Here is a 22179-nt window from a genome sequence, read left to right on the forward strand (position 1 = left end):
AAAGGTGCAATATATGGTGATGACGGGCTGAGCACACATGGGAGAGAAGAGCAGGGACAGTAACCGTGTCCTAGGACAAAGTGGGTTTTCGGTATTTTGCATCGATTGAGTTTCATCCTTACAGGATTTGGAACCGTGGTAGAGACTGCAATGGCAGTATTTCATCAGTAGATCAAGCTGCACAACCTAGAAAAATGAGGCTTTGCACTTCTGGAAGGGGTAGAGAAACGATTTCGCGTAATCACTAAAAATAACAATAACTGTCATATGATTTACTATAGTTCATGCAAAAGAAGTTTCTCAATCACTCACGATAGGCTGACAAACGGAAAACATCACGCAAACAGAGTAGATGGTGAAAATATTTCTAGCATAGCTCCCAAGAAAAAATAGCTATTTCTTGTTGCTAAGAAATGTGAAAATATAGGAAAAAAGTGCCTGTTGCAAAGCAACAGAAGCATACTGTGACATTATCTGTACTAACCTGTAGAGATCACTTGGTTGTAAAAAATTAAATAGCATTATTTAACAAAAGTCACCCACAGCTAAAATGGTACACCTTGCGAGAATAACTTTTTTTTTCAATTGCTTGCATCTTGTCAACTCATTTCAACTGAAAAAAATAATTAGGATCTTGACTGAAAACCTGCCTGGAGCCAGAGAAGAATCAAAGTGTTTTCAATAGTTGCTCACTGTACAAATGAAAGGGTAATAATCCATTGTCTCCATCTGCATGTCGATGTTTTTGGCCTAACAAATTAAATAAAAGGCAAACTGTTGCTGACGCGTTCTTTTGGTCATGTATGTAACTCATATAAAAATGTATCATGATAAAGCTGAGAAAAATGGGAAGGAGTTCTTCGGTACTTGAATTAACACGTTGATTTCAGCAAACAAGATTATCTTGGTTCAGCCACTTTCTCTGAAAAAGGTTGGTTTGTTTGTTTGTCTGTTTGTTCTCTTTAGCAGACTGTAAGCACTGTAAAGGGTGGCAGGCTGGATATGATTCTTTTGAGGAGGACAGAGTACTAAGAGATTAAATAAGTGAGAACTTGTTTCAGGAGCCTTGTATTGGGACGATGATTTAATGCTTTCTTAGTGTTCCCTCACCTTGAAACTTGTGAACTTTATTGTGACTTTCTACAGAATTATTCTACAAAGAATTCTTTTCCTGCTTAAGCGTACTTGGATTCACTGTAAAAACACACTAATTTTAGTTAAGGCTGAACTTCAAGTTAACGTAATTTCTTTTATCCATGTAAAGGGTTTAGTAAATTGATGAGCTTAAATCTGATACCATTTGAAATAACTTATGTCATAAGTCTTATGACGTAAGCCATAAACTTAGTACTAGATTTGATTTTTAACATGATTGCAACTATAAACCTCTGCAAGATAACCTGAATACTGTGGAAAGCAAGTCTGGCAGTGAAAAGCATTTTTACTATTTTTATTTAGAAGAACTTATAAAGAAAACGTGGACTCTTTAAGTTGTGAAACAGCTGAATTTAATACAGTTTAAAATACACATTAAAGGAAATATGAACAGATGACTAGTCTTAAGACACCACTCTCCAAAACACACATTTGTTTTATCTCATGGAAAATCAGCAACTGAAAATCATCAATATTTCTGTGTGATAGACTGTGATAGACCATGGCAAATGTAATTTTCAGAGAACTTGACTGATAGCCAAGTGGTTAACGCACTAAATGGAGGTAGTGAATCAGTCCACGAAAGACCCTTTTGCCTCCAGATACTTGTAACATCTGACTTCTCAATTGGTTCCTTTCCAAGTCTTTCATTACAGAAGTAAGTTTATAGCAGCAAATATGCCATGTCTTCACTACAGAAGCTCTCCGGGATTATTTTTTCTTCAGTTTTATATATATATATGATACTCATAGACACGTAACTGAACACCTGAGAACTACTGGTGCCTCTTCTTGTTTTCCATTCACTCCCAATGACTTTTTGGAGGCCCTCTTCATTCCATCATTGTAGGTTAAAACACAGGCTGGAAAACTTCTGCTTTGTATTAACCACGTAGCAGTAAGATTTCTCTTTAGTAGATCGTGCCTAAATGTAAATTTACTTTCTATTCCCACTTCAGTTTTAAGCTTCCTATGGCCAGCAGTGCATAAAGGGGAAAAAGGGGTAGACTTTTACAACATGCATTGCAGTGATGATTAGAAAACATTTTTCAAGCAATATAGTTTAAACTTCTCCTAGGATTTGTATTTGTATACAGTGTCCACTACCAGAAATGTGTAGCATAGTGTTGCCATCTACTAACTGCAAATTTCTAGTCTTGAAACAAAGATGCCCGCTTCTGCTCACACCTTCCTCCACAGTCCTTGCAACTTAACAGAGTAGGAATTCAGCCTTAGTGTTTTCCATTGTCTTTAGACTTCCCTATTTGCAAAATGTACTTTCTCAAGTTTAAAACTAACATTACTAATCAGACTATAACAAATGAAAAAGTATGGATATGTCCAAAAGGGAAGAGCTGAGGAGATCAAAAGTCTTTGAATGACTTTCAAGTGCTTCTACAGATTGCTTCTATTACAGTATTTTTAATATATCAAACAGTATAAAAATTACAAAATATTGCAAAAAGGTAGCAGGAACATTGCTGCGAGTTTTTAAAATGTTTTAGTGGACACTGTTATAGATGTTGCAGAGTTAATGCCATGGGTTCTTTATACAGCTACGAAAATGCCTGTCCCTCTGCAACATTTTATGTAAGTAAAAAGAAACCTAGAATATTCATATATATGAAATAGAATTTCCTCCACTATCAGGAGTCTTCATGTATTTCTGTTGATATCCTTAAAGAAACTCTCTAAAAGAAAAATAAAACAAGATCAGCTTAAGATAAATTAATTTTACAGTTCTGTGATATAAAGTACAAGGAGATAAAACAAAAATAATGTACTTAAGTGAAATACATACTGTGAGAAATTAAAAAAAAAAGAAGGGTTAGTTTTCTTAGAGTCTGGAGGTTGTCTTTTCTGAATTCATAGTTTGGCTTTCTGTAAGCACTGGTTAGGACAAAAAGAGGATAGAATCTAAAAAATCTTTCTGTCATTGTCAAACACTAACATTGGATTTCATGCTATTTTATAGCCTGTAATTTAAAATGTCTGCATCTCTATTTAGTTTAATTCCATCACTTTCTCTTATTTATTATGTTCACAATATTTATATATAGTTAAACTTTCAATGTTGAACACTTTGGGGTCTATGATCTGAACCAGACTTATCAACTCATTTAGCTACTCTGAGGACTACAGCACTGTCTGTGAATATGTATCTCCAAGGGAAGAGTTTGACTTTTGATAAAACAGATACCATCATACATGTAGACATCAGAGAGTGATGGACTGGCAATAAATATCTCCCCCCCAAATGGTAAATTTAATGATGCATGCATTTCTGAATGGTACTTCAGTATTTTTGTCAGTATTAGAAGGCAGTTATATGCCTTTAAGATAACTGTGTAATTTTGAATAATCACTTTTTTTTTTAAAGCATTTTGTTCTGCAGAACCTAGCTTTTTTTTTTTTAAATAAGGGAAAGCTCTGCAGCCATGGTCTACTAAGTACCATCAGTCAAAAGTAAACAGGTGTAGAAATGTTTGCTATCGGTTAGCAAAACATATGTTAACTCTGAATCCTTAGTTGAAAATTGATTTCTGTATATGCTTATGAAAGTTATGTACAGATTATATATAGGTATTAAACATTTCCATGCTGAGCAAGCACGTAAGTGAAGAAGAAAGTAAATTAATTACAAAGTTTCACATGATCTGATGTCAAACTTTGGTTTTATGCCAGAGGACTTAGAGGGTTCTCACTATTTTTCCCCCCTTCCCACCTCCACGAACTCTGGATATGGTTTCCAGCAATTTATCACAGCATCAGTTGGCTCGCATATGTGACCTCGATTATTAGTTCTACAGTTATGCAAGTGCTTGGATCTAGTTTTTGACTTTCTGGGACTTGTGTGAGGCAATGGTATATATGAAAGACCTACGTATGGGGTATGACATCTACCGTGATTACAACCGAGTTAGTTCACCTTTGTAATTATGGTATAAAACAGCAGTTCTCAGGCCTTTCTACCTTAAGCTCTCTACCCTAGTCTTGCAAAGATCCAACTACTTTATGGGGAAAACAAACATCCAGAAGTCTGAGAAGGATAAGGAGGCCATGATCCTCCTAATGCCTACAGTAATATCCAGGAGGTTTTGTCCTCAAATCTCCACAAGGCACTTGCCATGAGCAATGTTTTTTTTATTTTGGTTACAAGTTCTTTTGCCAAAGTTAAGCCTCGCACATTGGTATTTTCAGCATTTTGTGTCCCTGTACCAAACAAAAACCCAATGAAACACTGCAGCTAGAACATGCTGTGTAAACAAGAGTTGGCGAGGCAAAGCTTGGGAAAGTAAGTTCAAGGCATGCCTTTCACAAATCGTATAAAAGTGTTTTCTTTTTAACTAACCTAATATTTTCTCTTCCTTAAAGTCAGGCTTGATGCGTCACCAGATCCAGCTACCCAAACCAGAAGGTTTTCATGTCAATACTTTTCAAAAAATATTTCATATTCTTCACATTGTGAGGGAATGTATATCAAAATGTGTAATTTTTAAAAAGAAAGGAAACATCTATGGTTGAAATGCATTGGATTATTACATAAAATCCCTCAGGTAGAAAGAAATGCAGTTTTAGTTGCATCATTTATTTTGGTATTATGACACCTTTAGAGGGCCTCTTTCTACAAAAAGATTGCTAAGTAAGTAGAAGATACTAATGTACTGAATAATTTTCAAGACCAGACACCTATTAAACTATTAAACTGGTTTATAAAACTGATCTTTATGTTTTAAAACCCAGGGGAAAAATATTCATTAGGTAGACAGAAATCAGTTCTATGACTGATAAAATTTGTTACTGTATAGCTTTGGTATATCTAGCTGAGATAAAGAAAGGTAATTTTCTATTGCACTTGTTGTTATACAATTCATAGCACTTCTTAATCACTGCTAAAATATGTAGATACCAACCTGAAAATCTCTGATGAATGTTAAAAAGAAAAAGATAAAACCAAAGGCCACTGTCCATTCACAGATCGCACTCACAAAATGATAAGTATAATCCTGATGGGATGAAACATAAAATAATTTTTCAGATAAAACAGCTAAACAAAATAACTGTGGAATGCTATAAAAATACATGTTTCCTTCTGTAAATTCAACAAATATTCTAAGACTTACCACTCATCATCCCAATACCCTGTTGTATAAAAGTCAATTCAGATTTAGTTTTTACAGAAAGGTAAGTATATCTATCAAGGTTGCATATGTTCCATTAAGCAACACGTCTTGTCCACTAACATAAAAGATAGTACAAGAAAACTACAATTAGCACAAGATCAAAACATAGCTTGAATATAATTTGCACCTGAAAAAATTTAGTTCTTATGTGAAGGGTACCAAAGTGCCCATATTCAAAACTTTTACTCAGAGCCACTGAGTTCAGTAGTACTATCCCTTACAGTAAATTCTCCGACGTTTTAAAATGGAGGGCTACCCTTGTATGTCAGTTCCTGACAAGACCTGTGTTTTTAAGTAGACCATCATAGAAAATCTATGTAATATGACACAAACAGAATGTAAAGTGTTTCTTAACATGCCATCAACAAACATGCCATCCATTTCAGCAAATATTTTCTCATCCTTGCATCTCAAGTAAAAACAAAAACCTCAAGAGGTAGATATTACTAAGTTTACGTAACTTGTGAAGATTTATCTCACAGCTGCCTTGCCACTGTTTGGTTGAAGTATATTTGCCAAGTTTGCTTTTACTAAGCTCTTCAAGCAGGACACACTCTCTGCATTTTTTAACCTGTTTTTTGAATACCTCCATGTGGCAAAGTTTGTCCAAAAAGAAAACTTACCTTTCATAGTTATCATTCCAAGAACACTGAAATCAACTCAAATACCTGATACTGACTTTAGTGTGCTTCAGGTCAGACCCCCAGCGTTCATCACAATAGTAAAGACTATTTAATAAAGAATGGTGACAAAGCTGAGAAAACCAATGTTGTAAAAAAACCTCAAAAACTTAAGAATCAAATTGGTCCACTTCTGTTTCATATGTGAAGTTCATTTTCAAGCAATGCAACTATAAAAGGAAGTAGAACAACTTCCAGAATATCCTTTTTTTTTTTTTTACAATTTGTTCTATGGGTAAGTTTCAAATGCTTGGTTAAAACGAAAGTCTAACTCTCTGAAGATTGACCCATCCGTGACAAGTTTTCTTACCCAAGCCACAGACAGTTTTCTAATGAAGAAATAACTTGAAACCAGCATTGCACAAATCAGTGAGATTTCACAAATCTGTTCATGATAATGTACTATTTAAAGTCTCTGAAGCATTTGTAATGCTATACACTTTTAGATAAACATAACAGCATACCCCAAATAATACGATACAGGGTAAGCTGGCTACCTAATGAGATTTTACCTTTTCACCTGGTGTCCAGTCAATTTTTGTCATGGAAATTTGTGAAGCAAACACAATCACTGGGAAAAACACAGTGTAAAGGAAACTATAAAAGTTTAGTGAGTAATAGTGAAAACGTCTGCTTACAAAAAAAGACCCCACCTCCCGCTTCTGTAACACAGGAGATCCTGAACAACCAGAATATAAAATCAAAGTATTAAGAAGACAAGTAAATGAAACACATTATTGAAAGGTAACTGATAGCAGCAATCAAAACAAATTTCTGCACAAATAAAGGTTTCTGAAGGTTCTTCCAAAGTACAGAGGGCAAGGGGAGACACTCCAAAACTTAGTTCACATTAATGATTGAGAACTGTGGGAGTAGAGTCCTGCGTTGTTCAAAGGGGAAACATGTTGATTTCCATTGGTCCACAATAGGTGCCTTGATATATTTGTACAACTTTCTCTCAGGACTGGGGCCCTCTTTAAAAGCCCTTTCACAGCTGCTGAAACCAAAAGCAGGCTGTAGCTGGCTGGCTGATGTGATGATCTGCTGCGACCACTTTTCAACTCTGGCAGATCACCTAAAGACCAATAAAATCAATGGGATGACTCTAATTTCAGCAGGCCGTGGGGAAAGCCAGTAAGTGTGGTGAGTGTGTCTCTAGGGGAGGCATCTAATGAAGCCAAGCACCAACCAACATGATCAAAAGCATCTGCTTAGGCTTGAAAGAAATTTTGTGTATGCCAACTGTATTTTATATGTCTGTCTGTTAGGTTCATTTTAGAAGCGGTGCCCCCCTTTTGCAGGTCTTTCTCCGTACCCTCCTTCAAATGAAGGAGGCTGGAAAGTTGGTCTAGTTTTACTATCATATGATCTTATGAAGAACACTGGGGCATTAGATTTAAATATACCACTGAAAGAAGAAATACAGCTTTTTAGAAGACCCTGAAACTCATCTTTATGCTATTAATGGTGTCTTGACATGCTATATGCATTATTAGAGAGCCCTAAGCAAAGACTGCAACCTCATTTTAATCCTTTATCAGCAATGGTTTAACTTAAAAGGAAAATCATGAACGCATAAAGGGAAAACCGTGGGATAAAGGATACTGGGAATGAAAGCAATGCATGATATTACAGATATGGCCATCCTTATGTGACACACAAAGTAAGTGTTCCATTGTGGACAGGACTTGTAAGAGATTATAGACTGAAGTGTAATGTATACAACACCCGAGCCAAATGCCACCAAAGCTCCTATGTCATGGACACTGGGAACAGACAGCTCCTGGAAAGAGAATCAGCACAATGGTTAGCTGCTACTATTTGTACAGTGGTAGGAACCAATGAGCTCTGAGAAGATGGTAGCCACATTATGCTGGGCACGTACAAGCAGTGGGAAACAGTCCCTTCTCCCAACAGTCTACACAGGGAAGATGAAAGAAAATGGAGGAAGAGTAGCTCAGAGAGGTAAACTATCCATGTCCAAAGCCACCAGGTCAAAGTCCTTTCCCATGTTCTCATAATAGCGTAGATCAATTTTAGTGCTGTTCAACAGTTGGTCTGTTACCAATTAATGTTTCCACAAACAGGAACTGGCTTGTGTTTTTCTTAAGAGGTTCCTATACCTCCTTTTTCCCTTTACCCTGCCAAAGATTTTCATCCTTTTGCATTTAAAGTCTAATCTGCATTTGTGTGGCCATTAACTAACGGTAAAGTTTCATGGGAGCCGTTCTAAATAGTGACTGCTATAGCTCCGTTCCCCACCCTCCAGTGGCCAGCCACAAGGCTCCAGGAAATAAGTCAGCAGAAAATTAGTTATATATTTAAAAAAAAAGTGTTACCTAAAATAAGCTCTTGATATGAAGGTCTTACACTGTCAGCCTCTTGAATTATCCAGCCCTCTTACTCTTCCCCATGTCACCAGCCACTTTTATTCAAGTTACACAACAGGTGAAAGTGTGTATAAAATTCCAGCATCACTATTCATGGCCTATATTTTTGTAATACCCTACCTATGGAAGATTCTCTCCCTTAAAACACAAACAAGTAGAATATCCAGTAACAAAACAGATGAAGACAAATTATTGTATTCTAAATGTTTCCAAAAATTACAAAAACAAAGTTATGCCACCTTGGAATCCAATATCAGACAGATAAGTTAGCTCTAAAGTTCCTTTCTGTCACCAGAGCGTAGCAAAACATGTGCTGTGATCTGGTCTACTACAGTTCTATTTTAGTGATTCATGAAAACACATCTATATACTTTCATTACATATTTTAACATCTTTCCTGCCTGGAGGCCACTGTTTTCTTTGTCTTGTAATGGTGATTGTGTTCACATGCTCTTTTAAATTATTTTTCCCCGTGCTTTTCTATCTACTCATTCCCTTCTATCTCTCTGTGACTTATTAAGTTCTGTCAGATTTTAAAGCATGTTCCTCACGCAGGTATTTAAGTGGCATCTCATTATACTTGCATTTTCTTCTCCTCTGCCCCACTTTTTGCCTTCCATATAGGAATGACAGGATTTGGTATGGAAAGCATTAAGCAAGCGTAACTGTTGGCTTTTGATTTAGCCCCATACACAATATACAGAGCTTTTCTAACGTGGGTCTCATGATTGCTCCTATCAAACTGCCACAGCTTCCCTAAAAAGCCCATGACACTCAACCCCTAGAGAACCTGGGAAATGTTGCTACATCTGCTACAGTAAGCCTCCTAAGCTTCCTAGTCAGAGACAGGAAGATCTCTCTTTAATAACATGTAAAGTCTAACAGGCAAAACCAGACCTGCTAAGACCTGGGTTTTCGCTTTGCCTTATTCATTAAGGGCTACAGGATGTTTCCTTCCATATCCAATTATCTTCTTAAAGCTAACCCTCCACTGTCTTTCATCTGTCTTTCAAGCATTGTGTTATTTAAAACAGAGAACAAACACCTTATTCATGACCATTACTTATTTTCTCAGAAACTCTTTTGCTTTAGAGGACACACTCCTAGTGTTTTCTCCCACCTTCTTTCTCACTTTTGCTAAATGTTCAGAGACCAATACCATTAAAAACCCATGCTACCTACCATATCTTACCTTGAAGCAAAAAGGGTGACAAAAATTTCCTTACAACTAATTATGCTACTTAAAAGACTCACCACAAGTGGCACTAGATTTGAGTAAATAAAAGCAAACCTTAAATATTTCCAGTATAATCTCACACTGAAGCCTTTTTAACAAACTAGGTATTTTGCTTTGGGAAAAGAGAGAATGAACTGATGCCCAACAGTGTCAATCAGCTCTACTACAGTACTCGGGTATGGTGTTAGCTCACCTGCTGGGGAAAAATAAGTGCTAAGAAACAAACAGGTAGTGCACATGAATATGAATTTTCTGCATAACCCACTGATTAGAGGGACTAGACTGAATGCTAAAGAAGTAACTTCTAATTCCAGCTTTGCTTTGGTCTCCTGACCTGAAACAATCACCTGACCTTGAGCAAATCTCACAGCCTCTTCATGTCTCAGATATTCTACTGGTAAATGGGGATAAGAGTGTACTGTTCACTAGTTGCACACTATACAGTTAAAAGACCAAAGACTTGCAAGCCACCATTTCCATCTTCCTGTGCAATTAAGCATGCTCAAAAATCTGCTAGGTCAGATCCTCAGCTAGATTAGATCCTTACTGTGTTCTGAACCCTTCCTACAAACTGCACTTAACATGGAAAGTAAGGTCAAAGCAGAGGAAAGAGAAATTAGATGAGGAAGGAGTTTATGAACAGGCAATGAGAGACAACAGAGATTAGATAAGAACCCATGTTATAATTGTCAAGGGGCCCCTTTGGAAACTTTAGGATCAAAGTTTCTGCTTCCCTGACTCTCTCAAATTATTTTGCATTCCTGATTTGTCTTTTCCCCATTGAAGCTGAGTTTGTCTTCTATTTCAGTCAAGCAACACTGTTCCCCATCATCTAACTTTTTTTTGTGCCACATAAAAATCTGATCAATAACAGTACAGATATTTAAAAGTAGAATACCATGCTTAGAATAGACTGCAGTGCCTGTAGCGTTTGCAATCCACACGCACTGCCTGGACGTAAAACTAAAAAGAGCAAGAGTCAGTCTAAGGCAGAGTTTTTTGTCTGAAAATACCATGTCAATTACATCCAAAATTGTATTGGCTGCTGAAGCCCTGACAATCTTTATTTTCAATTTATCTGTAAGTTGTCAGGTGAGCACAACAGTATTTACCAAAATGTTCCCCACAGTAGACGATTCTTCAAAAGAAATAATTCAGCTGTTTCTACAGATTTAAAGGCAATATCTCAAACTACCTGCCAATTAAACTTGACCTGATTCTCAGCTGAAGTTTTTAGTGCAATTGTCCTAATACTTCTTTGTGTCAGAATCTACCCTATTACACGCTTCCTCACTAGAAAAGGTGAAAAGAATAATCTGTTTCAATATTTTTCCTCTCTGTTGAATTTTCTTTCAGACACTGAGGGCTGGACTTCTTTAATTTATAATGAGATGCCTTACCCTTTCTGGCAAAGTAAGTGGTAATTCTACATGTTTCTATCAAAAGATTTAACATGCTGTTATGCCATCTCCTACAGACTTAAAGTATAAAGGCTAATATTGTGCTCAATGTTCTAACCTGTCAGATAGGTCTAGTTTATTCTGTAGAAAATGCTGCTAGTGTGCGTGCCATCATTCAGGTAAAAATACAGGTGTTTCTGCTAGTCTGACTTATTCTGTCCTACCTGACTGTAAGCAAACTAAACTGCAAATAGCAATTCTTTTTTACAGTAAAATTTTCATAGTAAAAATTTTACAGCAAAAGCATCTATATTAAGTTGTTTTCTAGTACAGACATGTTACAAGACAAGCACACGCAAAACCCCTTACTGACATAACTGTACAAGCAAAAAATCTAGTATATAGGGAGAAAGAAAATCTGTCTTTTTAAAGCTCCTGAAAAAAGGCAGGAGCAAGAAAGACATTCTTACTCCATTTGCCAAGTATCCACACTGGGATAATGTTAACCGCTCCTACCTATTTGATTTTTTAACTAGTAAAACAACTTCAGTTTCATTTATGATATGAAATTTACAGTCATACCTGAAAAGTTGCAACTATGCCCATTCCAATACAGCCCATCAATCCAATACATAATGAAAATATGTTGCACGAAGACCTAACAAAGTGCGATGACTCATTTTGCTTCTCTATTAATAAATATCTGATGTACATTGTAATTACACCTGAAAAACAAAAAATAGATATTTTGTTCAATGATCATATATTGCTTACATTTTAACACCTTGCCCTGTAACACATTAGCATACAGAATAAAATTATAAGCATAATACAATAATACTGCCTTTAACTCTACTGCGATGAAAAAGAAAGGTAGTGAATTTCAGATGTATTACTTTCAGATAGAACTGTCTTAACATTATCTTAGTCTAAACATCGCACATTAATGCTATCTAGAGATAACTGCACATCACTTCAAGAAAAACACTAATTTAAATCCCATTCTACTGTGTGTTTTAGGCACAGAGGCATTGGCATTCCACATTAGGAATAGATGTTACAGGAGATGAACCACAAGCTGGAAGTGGGAGAATTTATTCTGCTCTTATACGCAGTCTTGTACCAGAACTACATCTCCTTATAATGGATGCTCTGAAGAATTAATACATTTTTGTACCATGTAAAGAGAAAAAAATATAACTAGCTGTGTATCCAGAAAATATTTTCAAAGCTTTTGAGCCAATTCTGGCATCGCCAAACCACTACACGCAGATTTTATTCCAGCCTACATGACCCCAATATGCAGTTCACTCCTGACAAACACCTCTACGGAATTAGAAGATCATGGTTCCTCAGGATATAATAAGCTGTAGACTGGATTCCACAGTTCAGTAACACAGAACATAGTTTCAGTCTACCTACAGTTGGGAAAATAAATCGGGTAACTGTCCAGGCACTATGAGGTCACAGGAAACACACCAAGATAGTGTGACTGAATGAGGCTCTTAGAAAAGGTAAAATGTGATTTTTCATAGAATCATAGAATGGTTTGGGTTGGAAGGGACCTTAAAGATCATCTAGTTCCAACCCCCCTCATGGACTACATGTATACAGAGGTACACAGCTCTTGATCCTCCATCCCCTAGAAGTGAACAGAAAATGCCAAACTTCCTGATTCAAGGCCAGTGGACATTTAGTAGAGGAGTAGGCATCTTGCAGAGGAAACCAGGTGTTCCTTCAACACTGTTCTCCCTTTGCTGCAGCATCCTAGAACCTAATGTCTCCCTACATCAAAGATACAGTTTTTGCAAAGTAATTATGCCATCTTTCTTCCAGTTTTTATTTCCAGCTGCATTGACTACTTTGCACTGATGAGGTGCTCTTAAGAGACAGAAGTGCCTCTAAGCCTGCACTTACTGACCCTAAGGACCTGGCCCTCTAGATATTACTTCCGTCTATCTGATACTAGCATTTAACTGTGGAGTACTTTTTCTGCAGAATATTGTATGGACTGCAATGTAAGCAGACAGCTTTTGCTAGTTTTCATGTCTTTGCTGTGTTCAAACCAAGTATTTTATACATACCTAAAAGTGCTGAAATATTAATCATAAAACCAAAGATACCGCTCTCTGGAGGTTTAGTTCCAGTGTCACTAAAGCAGGAAGAGAAAGAAATTAAAAGTTAATTGAGATCCATGAACCATAAATGAGATGTACACATGAAACCCCAAGAGAAATGTAGCTTGTGTGAACTGCTGCTATGTGCATAAGACATTTAAACATAAATTGGAATGTCATCTGCCACACACTTAACCTCCATTTGTAGTACCAAATCTTTCTTTTTAGAAAGAAATCATATTTTTAGAGCATACTATTTAAACTGTATTTCCTCTTTTTCTGTATGCAATATGCAGATGTGAGAGTGATACTTTGCTCATGAATGACATAAATGATTACATAAATGACATTTTAGAAATGACATTTCTGAAATGACATTTCTTTGACCTGCTAGACCTCACCTGTGTGAGAGTATCTACAAAATTTATACACATACATACATGCATACATATATATGAAAAACATCACATACACAAAATACATGTTATGTAGAAAATGGAATACCTTCCCCATGCAACACTACAGGCTTGGGAAAAAGTGGCTGGAAAGGAGTGGAAAAGGACCTGGGGGTGCTGGTTGACAGCTGGCTGAACATGAGCCGGCAGTGTGCCCAGGCAGCCAAGAAGGCCAATGGCATCCTGGCCTGGATCAGAAATAGTGTGGCCAGCAGGAGTAGGGAAGTGATCGTGCCCCTGTACTCGGCACTGGTGAGGCCGCACCTCGAATACTGTGTTCAGTTTTGGGCCCCTCACTACAAGAAGGACGTTGAGGTGCCGGAGCGTGTCCAGAGAAGGGCAACGAAGCTGGTGAAGGGTCTGGAGAACAAGTCTTATGCGGAGCGGCTGAGGGAACTGGGGTTGTTTAGCCTGGAGAAAAGAAGGCTGAGGGGAGACCTTATCACGCTCTACAACACCCTGAAAGGAGGTTGTAGCGACGTGGGTGTTGGGTCTCTTCTCCCAAGTAACTAGCGATAGGACGAGAGGAAATGGCCTCAAGTTGCACCAGGGGAGGTTTAGATGGGACATGAGGAAAAATGTCTTTACTGAAAGAGTGGTTAAACATTGGAACAGGCTGCCCCGGGAAGTGGTTGAGTCCCCATCCCTGGAAGTATTTAAAAGACGCGTAGATGTGGCGCTTAGGGACATGGTTTAGTGGACATGGTGGTGTTGGGTTGACGGTTGGACTCGATGATCTTAGAAGTCTTTTCCAACCTTAATAATTCTATGGTTCTATGATTCACCATAGAATCCTTTTCCCTCTTTTCCCTACATATGTGCAAACACCCACCCCAGAGAATGCCCTTTCCTCGCAGGAAGAACACACTCCTGGGAGTATGTGGGTTCAAGTTCCCTCAGGCAGGACTCCTTTATACGAGGTGAGTGCTCTGTTGAAAGAATACTGTGATGCTGTCACCTCTTTACGCTATTTTTTCTTGTCTAACGTACAACCAGTTGATATCTATTTGATCAGGCTCTGTTGGTCAAGTCAATGGAAAACATGTAGCTCATAAATCTTTACATAATTTGGGTGTGAGCTGAGTGTTCAGTTACTCAGCAGTACCAAAGGCACGATTGTGTGTGTAAACAGAGGCACCCAAGGAACTCTACTGTCAGAAATGTAAACACATAAGGATTTTAGCTAATGTCAAAGTTCAGTGGAAACTGAGCAAAGATTCTGAGAACAAAACTTTCTCTTAGATGTACAATGGGACAAGTAGGTACTAGCTAGAGATTTTTTTTATGTGATGCAAGAAGGTGAATACTCTTCATTCCAACAGTGAGGCTGGATTAGTTTTCAGTGCTAAACTTCTGAACCTACCACTGAGTGCAGCGAAAATGACAGGTGCTCAGCATGAATGCCTGTGCTCTTTAACACCCAAAAGAGAAAGCACTCTCTACATAAGCAATCATTCTTAAAGATTTTGACGATTTTGTTAAGTTCAAGCCAGAAGAGTATGACCATATCAAAAGATTTAATTTTTTAGAAATGAATATTTGCTCTCAAACCCCTTCTATGTTACAGAAGCCTTTGTGTAATCAGTTGCTAAGTTGATTTATCAAGAACGGGAGGAAGCTTAGGGTGAAGGAAGAATCCTTTTCTATGAAAAGCTGATGCAAAAATAGAGAAAAACCTTGTATTTCTTTTGACTAGATTGGTTCCAAATTCAAGTTTTTACAACTTCTCAGGCATTAAGAATCCCTGTTCATCTGTATTTTCTTGTTGTAATGCTTTCTGAAGACTTGCTCCAGCTTGCACTCTGTTTTAGTCTTGTTTCTCTTTGATAGTGGAATCGATGAAAACAGTACACTAACTCATTTTTTTGTTTCACACTTCTGAAAATCATCTTAACCCATGCTTCATTTAGTCCATTTTTTAACCTTGAACTTCACATCTTTTCCTCATGTTTCTGGAGTGTTTTCATTAATATGACAAAGGATTCCATTTAAAAAGTGGGCCACTTGTGACAATCTTGAAGGACTTTTGCAAATCAGAAACTGCTCTATGCTAAGTACAGGACTGTGATCACTTCAAAGCTTTTGAAGGACTTTAGGTGAGAAGAGAATGGAATCGGCACATGCAAAGAAAGCCATTTGAAGTTCTTGGAACACTTCACATCATAAGAGCAATCCAAATAACCTGAAATTGCACTAAACTCCATACATTTTTTAATTAAAGCTTTTATCAAGCTAAAGCTTTACGGGTGAATTTTGCTATTGTTGATTTTTAAACTCATTAATCTTAGATGTATGCTTTCAAGAAATTTCATACCAAGAACACTATATCATATCTACAATGTATTTACAAAGTACTGCACTGGACTTTTAAGGACACAATCTTTTTAATGCCATATTTTCCACTGAAATCCCTGAAGCTAAATGAAAACTTAGGTACATTTTTGTTTTACTTCTGGTCTGCTGCTTTGGAAAAAAGAAAAAAAAAGTATTTGTGACAGTTACTTTCTTTTCATGAAAAAGAAAAAAGCAAACGGCACATATGAAACAAAACCATGTGCTCACTTATTTGCAATGGTGCATAGGTGAGCACAACCACCATGGAAAAGACGAGGAACCCTGTATGAAAATGACAGCATTTGTGTCACCGTCTCATGTAGCAGAATTCTACAAACAGTCAAACAGTCTTCTGAAGAGTGGGAAGACAAGAAGGTAGAGGAGACAGGGAATACTCACCAAAAGATTCATCATCATCAAATTTTCTTCATAGCCATCATAAACTATTTTTCTCCAAACTGAAGTTCCAAATTTTTAAAGTAGGAAGATTATATTCTGTCTACAGGGATTCTGACTGATCCAGAGGTACTAACTGGCAACAAATACCTAAAGGAAAATTCCCTTTACTCTTTCACTGAGAATTCAAACCATCAAACAGCCACGCCAGCACATCCAAATTAGTTTGGATTTTGAGTAGTATAAGCAAAAGAACTAATCTGGGCACAACCTAATCATCTTTTAGGCCTCAGCTGCTGGAAAACAGAAAATCATATTCATTTTTATCTACCCAGAAATGTATCTATACGGTTTACTTGATGAGACATCAGCATAGTTTCAATAACAAATTTAGATGTGGTCTTTCCCTCACTGTGACAGCTGTTACATGGTAAACAAATAAAATTGACAAGTTACCTCAAGGTATACACAGGGTACTTGAGGAATGTAAATAAGAATTACAGAAATGTTGAACTAAAAATTGTCAATATTTTTCTCCTTCATGTAACTGGAATTTCCCCATACAAGCTCTATTTAATTTTTGTAGTTCATTTTAAGATATTGCACAACTGAAGTGTTGCAACATTCTTCCTCTTTCTTTTTTATAACTCTAAGTTTCACTAAATCTTGTTCTTAATCCCATGATTCAGCTTCTTAGGCTAAAGCAATGACTGCAAAATAAGAATATGAACTATGGTATGACTATTGGCCTGCGTACTTAGAAGGAATCATCATATTACTCCCAAGTACACCTTCTACGAAGATCATATGCTTAGAACCTGCGCCTTTAGAATTATTACAGATTGTTCACCAACAGTCAATGTATATCCTTAGTCCAAATGTTGTGTTAAAAGGATGTAAAATAAACATAACATCTGTCTTTTAAAAAACTTTACTAGCAAATGCAGAGGGCCTTAAATGTGAGTGGGTTTGTTATTTTTAAATCACTGACACAGCCTCATATGTCTTGGGGTTTTTTTTAGGGTATGTGGACATTTATTGTGATTCCTTAGTTAAAGGATAAGAATTATTTTTTCAGTGAGATGTTGTTAGACTGATAAAACTATTGCAGCTGTGATACATTCATCAGAGTTATACAGCTGTGACTTGTATGTTTGGTCTACCTCTTTAGAAGGAATGACACTTACAATTGAGATATCTGGGCTGTCAAAAACTTGACTGCAAACACAATTATACAGAAAAAAACACGTCCTGTTCTGTCATATATTTTATTCAAGGACATGGTTTCGACATAAGAAACATCATTTGTCAAATTTCTTACTACAGGACCTCAAAATCCTTCTGAGCGCTACCCATGTACTGAGTGTGGACACAGTTATATCAAATGGTTTATTTTTCTTGGTTAATAATGGATAAATTGCACTGGTTACAAGTGCTTTTGTGTCAGTAAAACTGCGTATGTAATCAAGGAAGAGCATGAGTATAACCACAATTGTTAAGACAGTAGGGTATTTGTGCATGTACAAGAACAAGGCTTTCCAAGAGCTGAGTCCAGATTTGGGCAGATAATCTTAAAAAGTTTTGCTAACATAAGCATGAAGCCCAACTTTCTTTGGCTCAATTTGAATGAAGCTCAACTTTCTTGTGGGTTGCAGTGTCATTTGCACCATCTTACTTACTTATGATGACAGACCCTAATTTTCAATCAAATTTACGTGTATGTACAAATCAGGTTAGCAGTCTTCTGAAATTACGCATGTCCATAAAGTCCTTCAAGGAATTAGGTCTAGATGTATCTTGAAAGATGTATTTGAAAGTCTTTTTTAGATCTTCTATATATCAGAGACCACTCTTGGATTTCTGGCTTACCTTTAATCTATGAAGAGCTAAATACTAGTAATTTCACAGCTCGGATTTAAACATTAACATAAGCAATGTATAAACAATGATTTACACAGATTTGCACTTAAATGACTAAGGTTATAGAACAGAGATGCCAGTCGTCTCTCGGGGAGCCTTCCAAGAAGAACTCGTTGTTCCTATGCTGAAATTTTAAAAATGCGTGTTTGTAAGTGTGTGTGTCCTACAAAAGCTATTGTAGGGCTTCGAGTCCTGTCACCATCCGGTGCAGTTTGCCCAAGTTCTAGAGTTACACAAACAAAACTACATTTCCACCACTGCCTCCAGGGCAGTCACCTTAAATTTTGCTAGAACTGGGCCTGAAGCACTCTTTGACTCCAGCAGAAAACTGTGTCAGGTCCGTCAGCATTGGGGTCCTGTGGCTCTCAGAGAGGACTGGGTGCTAAAGGTGTGATGGGTGACAGGAGCGCACAGCGGGCTCCTGCTCTGCCTCCCCTCACGGGGAGGCCCCGCCACCGCTGCCTCTCCTCCCCCGGGGAACCCCACATCCGCGCCGGGGGCCCGGTCGCAGCCGCGGGGGGAAGGAGCGGCGGAGCCGGCGGTGAGGGAGCCCCTCAGCATCTCCTGGCTAAGCCGCCGCCTCACGGCCCGGGCGTCACCCCCCGCGCCCCGCCGGCACCTCAGCCGCTCCGACCGCCGCCCCTGCCTCACCTGATGTAGGGGACGAGGGGCTCGACGTGGCCCGCCAGCACGGCGATCACGTAGGAGACGATGAAGGCGGCCGAGGACCAGCTGACGAGCAAAGCGGGGACGAAAGCCACGCCGGGCATGCAGCACAGCATCGCCGGCGGCTGTCCTGCCCCGGGCATCAGCGGCTGGGGCGGGAACGCCCGGCCGGGCTCCGTGGCGGTGCCCTGAAGTCACGGACCGTGACCGAGGACTTGCAGGACGCACGCACACACACACACACACACACCCCAGCCGGTTCCCGCCCGCCCGCCCTACACGTGTCTTCCCCCGCCAGGCAGCGGCGTCGCCACCTGCAACAGCCCCGGCGATCACCCGCCGTCCGCGGCTTTCCCTTTCGTTTCTCCTCAGCGTTCCCCCTGGGAAGGCAGCGCCCGCGCCCGCCCCGCCCGCCGCGGCTAACGGCCGCCAACAGCTAACGGCCCAGGCGGCCCGGCGGGGTGCCCCGGGCGGTGGGGCGCGAGGGGGCCGGCCGAGGTGGTCCCGTTCGCCTTTCACCTGTGGCGGCACCTCGAAGGGCTTCGGGGAGCTTCCGATCGACGACGGAAAGTCTCCCCACAGCGCCGGCCCCGGCCCCGGGCGGGGTCGGTCTCTGCCGGCTCTCCGGGCCGCGCACGCTCTGGTCGGGGGCACGGAGGCGGGCCGTGCTGCCGGGGAGTGCTTGGCACGGTCTGCGGGGGGTGCCGGCGGCATGTGCGGTCACAGATATCTTTAAAAGGAAAGCGGCTAAAAACGCAGCCCACTGTTTGCGTTTATCGCTATGGGTTTCGCGGCTTGCACCCGCTGCGAGGCCGGCTGTGCTGGCGAGAAGCCCGCGGAGCTCTCGGCGGGGCGGCGAGCCCGGTTAGCTGGGGCAGAGCCGCTCCTCGTGGGGGCACGGCAAGGGAGCCGCAAACTTGGTTCAGAAACCGTGGGGTGTGAAGGTCTTATTGTGGAGTCCTACATGGTACAAAAGTCATCCACCTTGGACTGTCATTTCAAGCAGATAATGTAGCCTTGATGTGCAAATCTTCTGGGGGATTCGCTTTTCCACAAGCTCTGAGGGAAACCGCAGTTTAATTCAAAATCATGCTGCGTTCCACATTTTCACTTTGGTTTAACCTAAAGCCATGGACAAGCTGTCAAGGTTGTTTCGATTTCCTTTGACTCATACTTGTCTGCTTTCCAAACTAACACCCAAATGCATGGCCACCATTCTGAAACACAGACAAGTATGTGCACACTTTCGTCTCCTTGAAAATTTATTGAGGGTCTTCTCTTGCTACCTTTAGTACCACCGCCACATTTTCTGTGGTGGAAGCGTAGTAAGATAGGTGGTGAGTACTTTGCATGCCTTTGAAGATATTAGGAAGCGAGACAGAAATTTAATAAATGGACTTGGGATAGTGTACATTGGTGTAAGTACAGAAAAGTAATCACACCAATTATTCTACTGCTAAGACTGGAGGTACTCTACACCCTATGCCTTTTGGCAGTAACACGTTGCTCACATTCTTAACGTATAACTTGAGTCGAATAATTCACTGATACTTCATGATTACACTCGAGCACTTTAAAAACAAAAAAGCCCGTCCCTTTTCATATTGGCTAATACTTCTGTACTACGCTGAAAGAGGGGTGTTTTAGGTATAGGGAAAGCAAGGGTTTGGAAAAAAAAAAAGAACAACAAACCACAAATTCATACTTAATCTTTCCATAGGTAATCTGTCTTCTAGTAATTTTGGGTGGCAGAAATTTCTGGCTGAAAGAAAGGGTTTATTTCTTTTTAAGTTAGAGATGCAAAAATAATGGAACAATATTAATATTTGAGCTGCCTTAATAAATGCTGACTTAAAACTTTTTGTTTAATTACCCCTCAATATCAGGTATCTTTGTTTTTTCCCTTGAAACAGAAAATTAAAATAAATACTATACACGCACTATAACTAGCCTCTTTGCTAAATAAATGGACTGCAGAAATGTATCGATGTTCACTGTATTTATAGAAGTAGAACTTGACATTTTTTTTGTCAGTAACATAGTATTCCATTTTGGTTCCTTGTAGAAAGAGGATAGGATTCACTTTATTTACTGCATCAACATTTAAGTGACATTGTTGGAAAAATGTTTCATCCACCAGTCTGCAAAATCACATTATACTAACTATAGTTTTGTAAGTAGTAAATAACTCACTCATAAGTGAGAGTTGAGTATTTAAATTCTTCACATGACTTTTTGCAGTGCCTGGACGTTATTTGGAGCGAAAGAAAAAGGCACGTCTTTGGCTCAAGCAGGTGGTAACTTACTGTTTGGCGATCGCTAGCAAAGGCACTTTGTTGCTATGTAAACATTTATTACAGCTCATGTGATGTTTCTTTATACTTTTATTGTAGGAGGTGGTCAGTAACAACATATAATTTGAGCGTTGAGCTTTAATTTGTTTTTGTCAGCAGCATTAGTACGTTGTTCTTCAAAAGATCATTAGGAGCTGCAAGGAGTAACAAATACAGGTTACTCACAAATTTGGGGGAAGTAATTTTATTTACTGGACTTGAGAACATTAGTGTGATATTTCAAAGAAGGTCTATGTATTTTGATTTATTGTGCTTTGGACAAATTGTATTAAAACACTGGCAGTACAAAAATATAAAATAACTATGGACTTCAATGTAACTTCACTGGATTTTTGTAGATTAAAAATTAGATAGGAGCCAGCAATGTGCGCTCGCAGCCCAGAAGGCCAATCGTATCCTGGGCTGCATCAAAAGAAGCGTGGCCAGCAGGTCAAGGGAGGTGATTCTGCCCCTCTGCTCTGGTGAGACCCCACTGCGTCCAGCTCTGGAGTCTCCAGTAAAAGAAAGACACGGACCTGTTGGAGCGGGCCCAGAGGAGGGCCACGAAAATGGTCAGAGGGATGGAACACCTCTCCTGTGAGGAAAGGCTGACAGAGTTGCGGGTTGTTCAGCCTGGACAAGAGAAGGCTTCGGGGAGACCTTCTTGCGGTCTTTCAATACTTAAAGGGGGCTTATAACAAAGATGGGGACAAACTTTTTAGCAGGGCCTGTTGCGACAGGACAAGGGGGAATGGTTTTAAACTAAAAGAGGGTAGGGTTAGACTAGATACAAGGAAGAAATTTTTTACAGTGAAGGTGGTGAAACACTGGAACAGGTTGCCCAGAGAAGTTGCGGATGCCCCATCCCTGGAAGTGTTCAAGGTCAGGTTGGACGGGGCCTTGAGCAACCTG

General features: G+C 39.3%; 1 protein-coding gene across 2 annotated transcripts; it reads right to left on the reverse strand.

Moving 5' to 3' along the window:
* Positions 1-1493: 1493 nt before the first annotated feature.
* Positions 1494-19152, reverse strand: DRAM1 (DNA damage regulated autophagy modulator 1). 2 transcript variants are annotated; one of them, XM_076328745.1, is made up of 7 exons: positions 18920-19152; positions 13131-13198; positions 11629-11771; positions 7625-7802; positions 6532-6590; positions 5070-5162; positions 1494-2125 (listed from the first exon to the last, which is right to left on the reverse strand). In XM_076328745.1, exons 1-7 carry the CDS (start codon positions 19075-19077, stop codon positions 2117-2119), a joined length of 708 nt encoding a protein of 235 aa, XP_076184860.1. In that variant the 5' UTR covers positions 19078-19152; the 3' UTR covers positions 1494-2116. The 2 variants fall into 2 exon arrangements, with proteins under 2 accessions (XP_076184860.1, XP_076184859.1); XM_076328744.1 differs by having other exon boundaries at positions 1494-2846.
* Between the last annotated feature and the right edge of the window lie 3027 nt (positions 19153-22179).

Source organism: Aptenodytes patagonicus, chromosome 1 (assembly GCF_965638725.1).
Source record: "Aptenodytes patagonicus chromosome 1, bAptPat1.pri.cur, whole genome shotgun sequence".
NCBI classification, from domain to species: domain Eukaryota; kingdom Metazoa; phylum Chordata; class Aves; order Sphenisciformes; family Spheniscidae; genus Aptenodytes; species Aptenodytes patagonicus.